We start from the raw sequence: 14553 nt of genomic DNA, 5'->3' as shown, positions 1-14553 counted from the left end.
AAAAAAAAAAAAAAATATATATATATATATATATATATATAATTCAGTTTATAAAATGTAGAAGTATGATTTAAATTTAATACCACTTTTATATCCTAATGATTAAAAGTTTGGGTTCAGTAAGATATTTTATTTTAATATTTTATGTTTTTGAAAGAAGTCTCTTATTCTCACTAAGTCTGCATCAAAAAATACAGTGAAACAGTAATATTTTGAAATATTATTACAATTTAACATGTTAGTGAAATGTTTTATTAGTATAAATGTTGAAACTGATAATCTTTTAACATCATTTATTTGAAATATTTTGTAACAATGTAAAGGTCTTTACTGTAACTTTTGCTCTTTTTAATGTATCCTTGCTAAATTAAAAAAAAAATCTTACTGGTCATGGTCAACTGAAATCCATGTGGTTTAATCTCATAATCCCACTTTTTACGTTTTAAATCAAGTCATCTTAAAGTGTCTTCAGTGAACACATGGCTGGATTAGAAGTTTTATGCGCTGTATCTAACGTTCTCCTCTTTGTTTGGCTCTGTTTCTCAGGTTCAGAGGTGTGGCATCCTGTGTGTAAACAAGCATCTCGAGCAGAGAGGAAACTGAGAGTAAATGTCTTTTTTTTTAACAGTTAAACTGATTTTCAAAATTCCTGCAGATCTCACTCTGAAGCTCTTCTGTTTTCTTCCTTATTTTATTTTACAGCTCAGACGCACATCAGAAACCTCCATCTCTCCGCCAGGCTCTAGCATTAGTTCACCCAGCAGAGTCATCTGTGTAAGTAGCCATACACTGTCCAGCTCGAAAGAAAATGACAGATCTGTAAATGATACAAAATCAGAACATTTGATTTTAAAATTATGATACTTTTTGTCGTTATTTTGACATGTGTTCATATTAATGTTAGGTACAAGTTAAAGGGACAGTTCACCCAAAAATGAAAATTTAGTCACCTTTTATTCACTGTCATGTTGATCCAAACCTGTATGACTGTATTTATTTTGTGGAACACAAAAACACTGTACAGTTATCACCAAATTACCAAAATTGATTATATAAATAATGACAGAACATCCTTTTTTGAATGAACTGTTCTTTTATTGTTACAATATTTGACATACACTGCCATTAAAAGTAGTAAAAGTTTGGGGTCAGTAAGTTTTTTTTATTTATTTATTTTTTGAGAGAGAGAGAGAATACTTATACTTGAGCAAGGATGCATTAAACTGATTAAAAGTTACAGTAAAGACTTTTATAATGTTACAAAAGATTCCTATTTCACATAAATGCTGTTTTATTTCTTGGTTTGGTTTCCATAAAAATAGTGAGCAGCACAGCTTTTCAACATTGATAATAAGAAATGTTTCAAATCAGCATATTAGAATTATTTCTGAAGGATCATGTGGCACTGAAGACTGGAGTAACGGCTGCTGAAAATTCAGCTTTGCATGACAGGAATAAATTACATTTTAAAATACATTAAAATTGAAAAAAAATATTTAAAATTATAATAATATTTCACAATATTACAGTTTTTACTGTGTTTTTGATCATATAAATGCACCCTTGGTGAGCATAAGAGACTTAAGAGACAAGATAAAAAAATCTTGTTAACCCCAAACACTGGATTGGTAGTGTAAAATGCCATGAAGATTCGTGTGGTTTCTCAACTAGTACATCATGGTACATGACAGTTACAGGTTTGATTTCCAGAGAATGCATGTACTGATAAAATTTATAGCTTGAATGCACTGAAGGTTGCTTTGGATAAAAGCATCTGTCAAATGCATAAATGTAAGTATTATTGGCCATCTCAAGATGGATGACTCTCGTGCTTGAGTTTATTGGCTTGTTCATAATGTGTTTGCGTGCGTTCTGCAGTGGTGCCGTCATTAACATCACATGTGGAAGTAAAGGCCAGCCCGAGTGTGTAACCTTTGTGCAGTGTGTGTGTGATTGATGTATGCATAACACATTGTAAGCATATACGCTGACAAGCCCTTCAGCTCCATATTCTGCTGAAGGTCAAGCGTGACACGTGCTGAAGGTCAAGCTGTACATCTATGAGATTCAAATAGAAATGAAACCCTTAAAATACTATCTTGGATCATTGGTAAAGAAAGAAACCAATTTAAAAATTTTAAAGGGATAGTTCACTCAAATATGAAAGTGTGTCATCATTTACTCACCCTTGTGTCGTTCCAAATCAGTAAGACTTTCTTTATCCTGTTGAACACAAAATAAAATGCTTTGTAAAACATTTAAACTGTTTTTGTCCATACAATGAAGGTCAGTTTGGTCCAAAACAACACTGGACCCTTACATAGTATGGAGGGGGGGGGGGGCATGGAGACATTTTTCAAAATATATTTTTTGTTTCACTTAAGTCATACAGGTTTGAAATGACATGAGGGTGGGTAAATGATGATGGTTTTAATTTTTGGTTGAACTATCCCTTGAAATAGTATTTGGGTCATGTAGTTTATACATCCAAAATAAAAACAGAAACTTCAGTTTGCATGTTAACTTTATACGTATCCCACAAAAATGATGTCATAAGCAGTCTTATCAAATCCACTATGACATTTTTGTAGCATTTATGTGCTATATTACAGTTTCAATCATGAGCTCAATTGTATTCTAACGGCACTTGCTTTAAAGTGTGCCAACTGTGCCGCGGGTTTATTCCCACACTTAATTTTATTGTTAATGTTGCTGTCGCCTGTCATCATTGCTGTTTTTTTCAGGCCTGCCCATTGCATTTGACGTGTGAGTGTGTGTATCTGTCACGTGTCCCTCCTCCTCAGGCAAAAATGGAGAACGAGATCCTTGATTACAAAGACTTGGCGGCGCTACCTAAGGTTAAAGCCATTTATGAAGTGCAGAGGCCAGACTTCTGGTCCAATGAGCCCAGTCACAGATACTGCTCCGATGACAGACTAGAGCGTCTCAGCTTTGGGGAGGTACTGCCCTAGAGGACCACTAGAGCCACTCTGGGTTGACTTTTAGCATGTCTCCCCCTGTTGCCAGATCTAGTGGCCTGGTCCTAGCCGAGCTTAGCTTTGAGTTTCTCATCTATGTTGCATTCGTTGGCTGGTTGTATGCTTTTGTTTGCTGAAGCACTATGTTGTGCCTTTCTCCCACTATTAATAGTGAATATGAGTGCTTTTGGTTGAGCCACCTTGCTTTAGTTTGCTTTTGGAAAGCTCTCTGAAAAACGCTAGCGATTTGTGTGATGTTGCTTAAAAGGACAGTTCACCCAAAAATTCGCAATTCTATCATTTACTCCCCCTCATATTGTTCTAAACCTGTATGATGTTTGAGGAACACAAAAGGAGATGTTTAGCAGAATGTCGATGCTGCTCTGGTTTTTACATTGAAGCGAACTGTGACCACAAGCTACTTAATAATTTTGTTTGTAGTATATAGAAGAAAAGTCATAGAGTTTGGAATGACATGAGACTGAATAAATGATAGGATGAACTATCTATAGCTGGGTGAACTATCTCTTGAATTTATGTTTGCCGAGTAGATAATGTTGAGTTCTACAGTTCTGCAGGAGATGCAAAATAGGTGGTTGGTCTGATCACAGTGGCTCCTTCACCTCCGTCCTCTTGCTCTATTCAATCCCCTTACACATCAGATGTCATGGAGGAAGAGACTGAAGGTTTATCTCTGATTTACTGTTGTACTCACTCTCTCCTTTTTTTGTCTCCACAGTCTTTGGGCACACTCTCCCCTTATTCTCAGGTAAAAGTTTTGACTCAAATTTACTGTGTTAAGTCCATAGCAATATATTTTGCAACCAAGCTATCAAACTGTCTAAAGTAGATTTAGCACGTAAGTGTGTGATTAAGTGTGTTAAATTGACAGTTGTTGCTCTATGAATCATTTTGGTCACTGAGTAAATAAAAATGAGAGATTCTCACAGTCATAGTTATGAATAATGACATTTTATGTGACTAGGACATGTATGACAGTATGGACATGAGGATGAGAAGATCCTCCAGTCCGGGGTACATAGACTCCCCCACCTACAGCAGACAGGGCATGTCTCCCATCATGCCCCGCTCTCCACAGCACTACTACAGATACGGTGAGTCCCTGCTGCTGAGCAGAAACAAAAAATACACTCTCATCCCTGATTTATGGGATGCTGGTGTAACCAGCTTGCGACTTCATCAGAAAACTATGCAAGTTGACCAGCATTTCTTGCTGGTAAACTACATGGATAGTGGACCAGCACTAACCAGCTTGAATCAGCATACTGGTCTAAGCTGGTCTTTTCAGCAGGAATGGCTTGAGAACTATACTGAATATGCAGTATATTGGAAAAATATACTATATATTTCTTGCTTTGCCTTCTTTATACGTTTTATAAAATGTGGTGTCCAGTTACATAGCAAACACTCAGAAAAAAAGGTACAAAAACTTTAATTGGGGCAGTACCCTTGCAAACTGTACATTTATGACAGACTAGAGCGTCTCAGCTTTGGGGAGGTACTGCCCTAGAGGACCACTAGAGCCACTCTGGGTTGACTTTTAGCATGTCTCCCCCTGTTGCCAGATCTAGTGGCCTGGTCCTAGCCGAACTTAGCTTTGAGTTTCTCATCTATGTTGCATTCGTTGGCTGGTTGTATGCTTTTGTTTGCTGAAGCACTATGTTGTGCCTTTCTCCCACTATTAATAGTGAATATGAGTGCTTTTGGTTGAGCCACCTTGCTTTAGTTTGCTTTTGGAAAGCTCTCTGAAAAACGCTAGCGATTTGTGTGATGTTGCTTAAAAGGACAGTTCACCCAAAAATTCGCAATTCTATCATTTACTCCCCCTCATATTGTTCTAAACCTGTATGATGTTTGAGGAACACAAAAGGAGATGTTTAGCAGAATGTCGATGCTGCTCTGGTTTTTACATTGAAGCGAACTGTGACCACAAGCTACTTAATAATTTTGTTTGTAGTATATAGAAGAAAAATCATAGAGTTTGGAATGACATGAGACTGAATAAATGATAGGATGAACTATCTATAGCTGGGTGAACTATCTCTTGAATTTATGTTTGCCGAGTAGATAATGTTGAGTTCTACAGTTCTGCAGGAGATGCAAAATAGGTTGGTCTGATCACAGTGGCTCCTTCACCTCCGTCCTCTTGCTCTTTTCACTCCCCTTACACATCAGATGTCATGGAGGAAGAGACTGAAGGTTTATCTCTGATTTACTGTTGTACTCACTCTCTCCTTTTTTTGTCTCCACAGTCTTTGGGCACACTCTCCCCTTATTCTCAGGTAAAAGTTTTGACTCAAATTTACTGTGTTAAGTCCATAGCAATATATTTTGCAACCAAGCTATCAAACTGTCTAAAGTAGATTTAGCACGTAAGTGTGTGATTAAGTGTGTTAAATTGACAGTTGTTGCTCTATGAATCATTTTGGTCACTGAGTAAATAAAAATGAGAGATTCTCACAGTCATAGTTATGAATAATGACATTTTATGTGACTAGGACATGTATGACAGTATGGACATGAGGATGAGAAGATCCTCCAGTCCGGGGTACATAGACTCCCCCACCTACAGCAGACAGGGCATGTCTCCCATCATGCCCCGCTCTCCACAGCACTACTACAGATACGGTGAGTCCCTGCTGCTGAGCAGAAACAAAAAATACACTCTCATCCCTGATTTATGGGATGCTGGTGTAACCAGCTTGCGACTTCATCAGAAAACTATGCAAGTTGACCAGCATTTCTTGCTGGTAAACTACATGGATAGTGGACCAGCACTAACCAGCTTGAATCAGCATACTGGTCTAAGCTGGTCTTTTCAGCAGGAATGGCTTGAGAACTATACTGAATATGCAGTATAGTGGAAAATATACTATACATTTCTTGCTTTGCCTGTATACATAAAATTGTGGTTTGCCGTTATATAGCAAGGACATAGCAAACACTCTCAGAAAAAAAGTGCAAAACCTTTTGCAAGAGTATTGTTACTGGGGCAGTACCCTTGCATTTAGGTACTAATATGTACTGTACATTTTAGGTACTGATATGTACATTTAAGGTATCAGTATGCATCCTTTATGGGTAAATAAGGTACAAATGTTTACCTTTTGAAAAGGTACCACTCCAGTACAGCTTTTGTATCTTTTATATGAGAGTGTAGTGACTGATGTTGAGTACTGATAGTGATTTTAAAGTCAGCATGAAATGATATTCACAACCAGTTTTGTAATGTGATTTATTTACAAGTAAAACGGGACGTTCAGTGACAAAAGAGAAAGGAGAAGTGCTATTTTAGTATTATTTAGATACTATTATAGTATTTATTCGTATTTTGAAGTACCTTTTATTTTTATATTTTCAGTTTTAATTTTAATTTTAGTTTGAGTAATTTTGTCATGTTTTTATCATTTTATAATTTTTTATATTTCTACTTATCTTTATTTTTATTTCAGTTGTAATTTGCTAGTACTTTTAGTACTTCAACTTCAACTTGTTTTATTTCAGTTAGTCACCAATGCAACATTTCTAAATTTCATTCTCATTTGTGATTATTTTATTTTGTTTCAGCTTTATTTCAATTAACGGAAATATATTTTAATTAATTTAGTTAACAATATCAACACTGGAAAAGACAGTACTTTATTCATCTGGAATTGATTGAATCTTAAAGTTGTGATGTGACCCAAAAAGTTATTCAATTTTGATGAAATAAATTTTATAAATTTCATTCTCATTTGTGATTATTTTATTTTGTTTCAGCTTTATTTCAATTAACGGAAATATATTTTAATTAATTTAGTTAACAATATCAACACTGGGAAAGACAGTACTTTATTCATCTGGAATTGATTGAATCTTAAAGTTGTGATGTGACCCAAAAAGTTATTCAATTTTGATGAAATACATTTTTAAAATAATGAGATTGTGATGAATTATTTACAACAAGAGCACAGTAAGAGATTTCATGTTGACTTTAACCAAAATAAGCTTTATAGGCTTTTTATGTGGGATATGTTTGGCTGTTATTTGGGAGTGTGTCCCGCCATTCCACCCACATCCTATGCACCCCTCTGTCTGGCACAGTATGTCTTTTCTTCTGTTTTGAAATGCATACTGTCCCTGCCTGGCTAATCTTGGATCATTGATCTGATGATCGCAGGTGTGATGATTGAGTGTGTGTGGTTAGGGCGCACAGGAAGTGTGCACTCATGCTCTGGTTCTGTTACTGTCATTGGCTTGGGGCTTGCTACAGGCACTGAGAGTGGCAGAAGTTCACCCTATTACAATCAGCTAGATGCCCGGTCCAGCACGCCCACCACAAACCAAGCTCCCAAGCATTTCCATGTGCCAGGTAGGCCAGGCCTCGACATTCACCTCATTGGCTGCTGTCATCATTGTCATATTCATCCAGCAGTATATATGAATATAAATTATAAATTTTAAAAATAATGAGATTGTGATGAATTATTTACAACAAGAGCACAGTAAGAGATTTCATGTTGACTTTAACCAAAATAAGCTTTATAGGCTTTTTATGTGGGATATGTTTGGCTGTTATTTGGGAGTGTGTCCCGCCATTCCACCCACATCCTATGCACCCCTCTGTCTGGCACAGTATGTCTTTTCTTCTGTTTTGAAATGCATACTGTCCCTGCCTGGCTAATCTTGGATCATTGATCTGATGATCGCCGGTGTGATGATTGAGTGTGTGTAGTTAGGGCGCACAGGAAGTGTGCACTCATGCTCTGGTTCTGTTACTGTCATTGGCTTGGGGCTTGCTACAGGCACTGAGAGTGGCAGAAGTTCACCCTATTACAATCAGCTAGATGCCCGGTCCAGCACGCCCACCACAAACCAAGCTCCCAAGCATTTCCATGTGCCAGGTAGGCCAGGCCTCGACATTCACCTCATTGGCTGCTGTCATCATTGTCATATTCATCCAGCAGTATATATGAATATAAATTAAAGTCTCGTTAAAGAATCAAAGTCTCTGTAACTGTTGAATATGTCTATGCTATACATCTGTAGTATGGCTGTACTCCTTTTTTGTGTTCTCTTCAACTGTTCCACTCTCCTCCACCTTACCCTAAAGGTCCCTGGAAGCCTGAAAAGGAAGAACAAAAAAGCATTTCCTGCCCCGTTTACTTTGCTTTCTTCTGCCTGTCACTTACATCTCCTCCATGTTTTATTTCTAATCTCTCCCTTTCTTCTCAGCCACAGGGGAGCCCAACATCTACAGGAAGCCTCCCATCTATAAGAGACATGGTATAGTGTACTCGGCCTGCTCTGGCCTGTTTTCCCTCACGCTCAGTCCTGAGGCTGTGTGGGCTCTTGGGAAAGATGTGTCTGATTAGTGTTAGTGTCCTCCATAGCTGTCCTCCAGCAAACCCTTTAGTCTAAAAGACTTTAAGAGAAGTAGTGAGCAAATGAGGAAGAAAAACAGCTCATATTAAATTACTAGAGGATTTGGCGTGCACAAATGAAGTATATACCATGGTACACATGTTAGAAGTAGCTTAATACAGTTGCAAGAACACGTATGTGAACCTTTTTGGATTGAACTAGTATTCTGTATAAATTGGTCATTGAATTTGATCTGATCTCTGATATAAATCATAACAATAGATGAATACAGTCTGCTTAAAAAAATATTAGACAAACTGTTATACATCTTTCCATCTTCAGTGAACCAGTGCAAAATAGAAAAAGTATGTAAATACTTATATATAAAATAAATGCTTTTTATATAACTGCCACACGTTTTCTATAATTGCAGATCTGCAACGGTCAGGAGAAATTTTGCCTGTTTGTTTAAGCAAACTGTGTTTATCTACTATTTTATGACCAATATATTAAGAAAATAATGTAAATCAAATGGATTCACATTCTTTATTTCTTGGAACTGTATGTCTTAGGTGAAAAAAGGATAAGAAATTGTCCTTTCTGCTCAAGCATCAGAGTGCATCCTGCTTTCCGTTTCGTGCATGACAGAAGAATGTAGAACTGGCACGAGTGCATCCTTGCTTCTACAGGAGGGTGATGAAGAAAGGATGAGGCTTGCTGAGGCATGGTTAAAACTTGCCATGCCCCCCCTCTGCTTTAGATCGACTGGGAAGTGACCGCATTAGATGCCACAGAGAAGCCCCACTGAAGTTACGCTCAACTCTGTTGAGAAACCGCTGTTAGGAAGGCAAACCTGTTTAAGCATGAAATGAGCAAGCGTGAAAGTCTAAACATCCTACGGTAGTTCACAGAGTTCAAATGGCAGCCATATTGTTTCTGATAACACACTGAATGTTACATGTACTGTAGGGACTAGGTAAGTCCCTACACTACTTCTGTTAGTTATTTGGTGGCAAATCATTTGATAGATTGTTGTTTATGTGCATATCTCTGTCTGTTCATTCATAAATTTACAATCTCACAACTTTTTGTCAAGTACATTGGTTAGTATGTCCTCAAAATGCCATGAACTCTAACCCTTTAACTCAACAATAGTAATAGTACATCTTTCCCTTAACTGCATGTCTCTGTGTGTGTATTTATGTGTGTATATTCTGTATAAATGTGCATTACAGACTTGTGCCATTTTCCGTATGATTAATTATGATCCTTGTTTTTGATTATAACAAAATAATAAATAATAACATTATACCTGATATATTTTAAAGATAATAAAGTAGGTTAATGGGTAATAAAGGGCTCAACATTAAGGATTTTATCTGGGCTCAACAGTTCAGATTTTTTGCCATGCCAGTGTTTTCACCCCACCAAAAAAGTTATGTATTTTAATGTAATCCAGAAAAATATTATTTCATACTTTATGTATTTTTGTCAGGAACAAAAAATGAAGGATAATAATAATAATAATGATCAGTGTTGGGGTAGCGCATTACAAGTACCATAATCAGATTACTTTTTTATGTAACTAGTAATGTAACATATTACTTTTAAATTTACAATGAAATGTCTGAGTTACTTTTTCAAATAAGTAACGCAAGTTACTTTGCTTTCCCATTTATTCACCGATACCTTATTAATATCACTTTTGGTGTGAAAGGGCTCTTACAGTTACCCAAAATATAACTTTAGTGTTTTTTGTTATTAAAAAACAAATAAGCATGCCCAACCCAACTGACAAAAAGTAACACGAAAGCAATGTAGAGCAATACTTACCATAAAAAAATTACTAAGTAACACAATTAGTTACTTTTTATGGAGTAACGCAGTATCGTAATGCATTACTTTTAATAGTGATTTTCTCCAACACTGATAATAATACAAATAATAATAATACATGAAACATGTTTTATGTTGACAAATATCAAAAGACAAATTTTCACAGCAATCAGCTGGCTTGAAACTATTGAGTCCTGTAATATATACTATAGGACCAGATATAATCTTTGTCCACATTTTCTTTAGGGGAAATTGTGAAATGGCTTTAAACGTGGTATGGTGTGCAATATTGTCTGAATAATAGTTGTTCCAATACTTCAGACATTTTCTGTGCAGTTCTGACCTTTTTTGAGGGATAAAATCTGTGGAATGAGTTGAAGTATACTAAATGATGTTAAATGGAATGAAGCGCACTAGACATTTATTGGTTGCTAACAGCATCAACTCAGCTAAAATGTTTAAAAGACAAACACACGGGGGGCAAGGGATATATAGAACTTTGTAAACGATGGCCGTTTGAGTTCTTCAAAGCTTCTGGTCGAGATTCTGTGTAGGCCTGCCAATTAGCATGGACAGTATACAACCACAGAGCTCTAGAAGGCATAAGGGAGATTAATTTGTTTCAGAGTTGCACAGAGCTGCACTAATACTGCAGATTTATTTACTGGCCAGTTCAGATACTTGCACAGTCCATCAAGTTATCTCTAAGAAAGGTCAGAACCATCTCTGAGAGCTTGTTGGCTCAGTTTACATTTTGTGTGTAGTCAAGTGTGTATTTGCATTTATCCTCGTGTCACAAGCCTGTAATGAACACTTTACAAGGAATATTTTGCTACCCATATGGTGGATCTGCATGTGTAAGTGAAAAGTGTTATATTGTTGTAGATGTCTAGCTGTGTTTCTGCAGAAGACTTATACAGTTGTCATGCAGATCATTTGCTTCTCTGCCATATGGGTACCAAACTTAAAATCTCACTGAAGACTCTTTGGGATGCAAATATTTCTTCCCTTATTCTTTTTTTTCCCTTGTTTTTTTCCCCTCACCACCTTAAATACAATTCCCTCCACCTCTACTTTCCTCGGTCACCATTCACTCTGTAAGTATTCTCTCTCCCTGCACATCTGTCTGTCTGCGTTTTGGGTTGTTTGTTAGTTGCACAGAGCTGCACTAATACTGCAGATTTATTTACTGGCCAGTTCAGATACTTGCACAGTCCATCAAGTTATCTCTAAGAAAGGTCAGAACCATCTCTGAGAGCTTGTTGGCTCAGTTTACATTTTGTGTGTAGTCAAGTGTGTATTTGCATTTATCCTCGTGTCACAAGCCTGTAATGAACACTTTACAAGGAATATTTTGCTACCCATATGGTGGATCTGCATGTGTAAGTGAAAAGTGTTATATTGTTGTAGATGTCTAGCTGTGTTTCTGCAGAAGACTTATACAGTTGTCATGCAGATCATTTGCTTCTCTGCCATATGGGTACCAAACTTAAAATCTCACTGAAGACTCTTTGGGATGCAAATATTTCTTCCCTTATTCTTTTTTTTCCCCTTGTTTTTTTCCCCTCACCACCTTAAATACAATTCCCTCCACCTCTGCTTTCCTCGGTCACCATTCACTCTGTAAGTATTCTCTCTCCCTGCACATCTGTCTGACTGCGTTTTGGGTTGTTTGTTTGTTCGAATGATCTCCAGTCCCTCACTTGCATTCCGTCTCTCATCCCTGTGAAGTCTTTTCCATTAGGGATTGGTAATATTCTGTGAGGCCTGTGCTTCTGTATTTGTGTTGAATCTTCTTGTGTGTTGTTTTATATGGATGGGAGTTCAGTGCTGTTTTTGACTGGTTTTGCTTTAGATTTGAAAGGCAATATATCAATATATGTGTCGTTTCTAATAATACAGAGTTTTAAAGTGTTTTCTGTGCTTATTCAATATCTCATTTATATAAATACAGATGCTTAATATTGAGTGTTGTGGATTGTGTTAAAGTCATTTCCTTCTGGGCTGTTTTGTGAGCGTTGTATCTTTCTTTCTGATGCCCCCTTAACACCTAGCATTGCATTAGCATTAGCATTACTTAGGTTGAGTTCCAATGTCTGTAGTGATTGAATACAGATGTGTTTACCTATATTAAATAATGTCACCAGTAAAGGACGTTAATATGGTCTAGAAGGGAAGAAAATCAAGCAAAAAAAAAGTTAAAATATCCGTGTGAAAATAGACTAGAAGAAGCATTAGTGAGGATTTGGGAAGCAAAACAAGAGATTCCAAATGCAGTTCAGAGGAGTAATGTATTCAATATTGTTCAAATCAGGTGATGAGATCTACTTTTAGGACCTGCTAAAAGTAGGTCATGTTCATGATCACAAAGCATCTTGGGTGCACTTACAGCTGGTTTTTGATGTGGATTGTGCGATCACTGAAAATGCATACTAATGTTAGATGTAAAGGGGGCCTGATTGTACTACTGTGTGCTGTTATATCTCAAGCTTTTCCAAAGATATAATCTTGACATACTCTCCCCACAGACAATCACTGCAATCCAGCAACCAAGAGCAAGACCAGTGAGGACATTGTCCAATCGTCCAAACTCCCATCAGCCTACTCGCCTGAACACTACCAGCACTCAGAGTCTGATTACTACCATTACACCAGCTCTCCTAAATGTAAGTGATGAATGTATTCTTAATGTCCTATGCGTTCAGTTCACTGGCCTCACAGCGCTTTCCTGTCCTTCACACCAGCCACAATCATTCCAAAAGTTTCCAAGTACAGGGATGTCAATAAAGATCCTATAGTCTCTGAATGTGGAAACAGTCAATGTGACTAGAATACATTTAGTATGTCATAACAATAATGTATTTGTTATGTGTTGCTGATAGCCAAGCGCACAACCCATGAGAATTCCAACACACAGTCTTTAATAATAAATACAACACACCATAAACCGCAAACAATACTGGACAGCAAAGTGACTAAAACAGAGGGCTTCCCTGCAAACAAGCCTGCACTGGCCCTTTACGGGCCCACTTAGGGCTAGCCTAAGGGCCCCCAGCAGGCTGCCAGCGCAGGGCCTCTGAGATTTAGCTCATTGTCAAAACGTTGGCCCCTTAGTGCTGGCCCTGCACAGGCAGCCCTCACTTAGCCCCCAGGAAGCCCTCACTAGGCCCACACTAATAATCTACAACAGGGGTGCCCAATCCTGGTCCTGGAGATCTACCTTCCTGCAGAGTTCAGTTCCAACCCTGATCAAACACACCTGTCTGCAATTATCAAGTGCTCCCTCAGATCCTAATTAGTTGGTTCAGCTGTGTTTGATCAGGGTTGGAACTGAACTCTGCAGGAAGGTAGATCTCCAGGAACAGGGTTGGTCACCCCTGATCTATAACAGTACATCTGTTTCACGTTAAATACTTTTCAGATACTATAACTTAAGTCTTTGGGAAAAACAGTTATACACATCTGAAATGGATGCAGTCACCACATAACTAATGTCTATATTGTCAAAAACATACAGTAGTCAAAGGGATTTCAAATCAATTGATTTATTAAATACAAAATAGAAAACATTATGCAGCTACACATAGCTCAAAATGCAAATACACAAAAGTAAAAAAAAAATAAAAGAAAGCAAACAAAGCAATGTAAGATTGTAGGATTTCGTCATGTGAAAAGTTGACGTGTGCGAAAGTCTTATCTGTAGTACATGAATGTCCAAATATTGTCCATAGCTGAAGTTGGCTGATAGCAAATTAATAATCCAACCTCTTGTAATGAAAACACGCCACAGCTCTCAAACACCAGACTCTTCCTAACCAGGAAAAGTCAAAAATAGTCCAGACTATCTCACGTCGAAAAGAACTTTAAATCCGTATTCAAACTGGACCATGATGTGGTAGCCTCACCAATAAAGAGTCCTTCTAAAATGTATACAAATACACTGTCTTAAACTCTTAGCATTAATCCAAACATAGGCCATACATACGTGTAACATCTCTGCAAAAAACATCAGCAATGTACACTTTTAAAAAGGGAAAAAAAAAAAAAAGACTGGGCTTGAAATGACACATTTCCCAACCAGGACACAGCACAATGTGTTCAGCAGGTGAGCCATGCTGGCTACTGCTGCTTGCTATTGCTAACTCCTTCTACCACATGGCTTTACATAAGGAAACCTAAAACACCCTAGCACCCCTAGTGGTAAGGAAGAAAACTGCCCACAAAATTCTTATTAACAGGCTCATGTCTGTTACACCTCAAATATGGCTCATGAGATCCACTTTCCTGCAGAGTTTAGCTCCAACTTTGATCAAACTCACCCACCTGTGATTTTCTAATGATCCTGAAGACATGCTCAGGTGTGTTTGATTAAGGT

At 37.4% G+C, this 14553-nt stretch overlaps 1 protein-coding gene across 1 annotated transcript in view; it reads left to right on the top strand.

The window, feature by feature from the left end:
• Positions 1 to 14553, top strand: part of LOC107752069 (actin-binding LIM protein 3-like) — a 36541-nt gene that overhangs the window by 13182 nt on the left and 8806 nt on the right. The window contains exons 6-13 of the mRNA XM_016567921.1: positions 547 to 605; positions 703 to 774; positions 2805 to 2960; positions 3718 to 3747; positions 3964 to 4093; positions 7252 to 7350; positions 8214 to 8264; positions 12725 to 12844. Coding sequence (XP_016423407.1) covers positions 547 to 605; positions 703 to 774; positions 2805 to 2960; positions 3718 to 3747; positions 3964 to 4093; positions 7252 to 7350; positions 8214 to 8264; positions 12725 to 12844 — 717 coding nt within the window. The remainder of the gene's footprint in view (positions 1 to 546; positions 606 to 702; positions 775 to 2804; positions 2961 to 3717; positions 3748 to 3963; positions 4094 to 7251; positions 7351 to 8213; positions 8265 to 12724; positions 12845 to 14553) is intronic.

Source organism: Sinocyclocheilus rhinocerous, unplaced genomic scaffold (assembly GCF_001515625.1).
Source record: "Sinocyclocheilus rhinocerous isolate Xijiao unplaced genomic scaffold, SAMN03320098_v1.1 scaffold662, whole genome shotgun sequence".
NCBI lineage: Eukaryota > Metazoa > Chordata > Actinopteri > Cypriniformes > Cyprinidae > Sinocyclocheilus > Sinocyclocheilus rhinocerous.
This window is presented reverse-complemented; position numbering and strand designations above follow the sequence as displayed.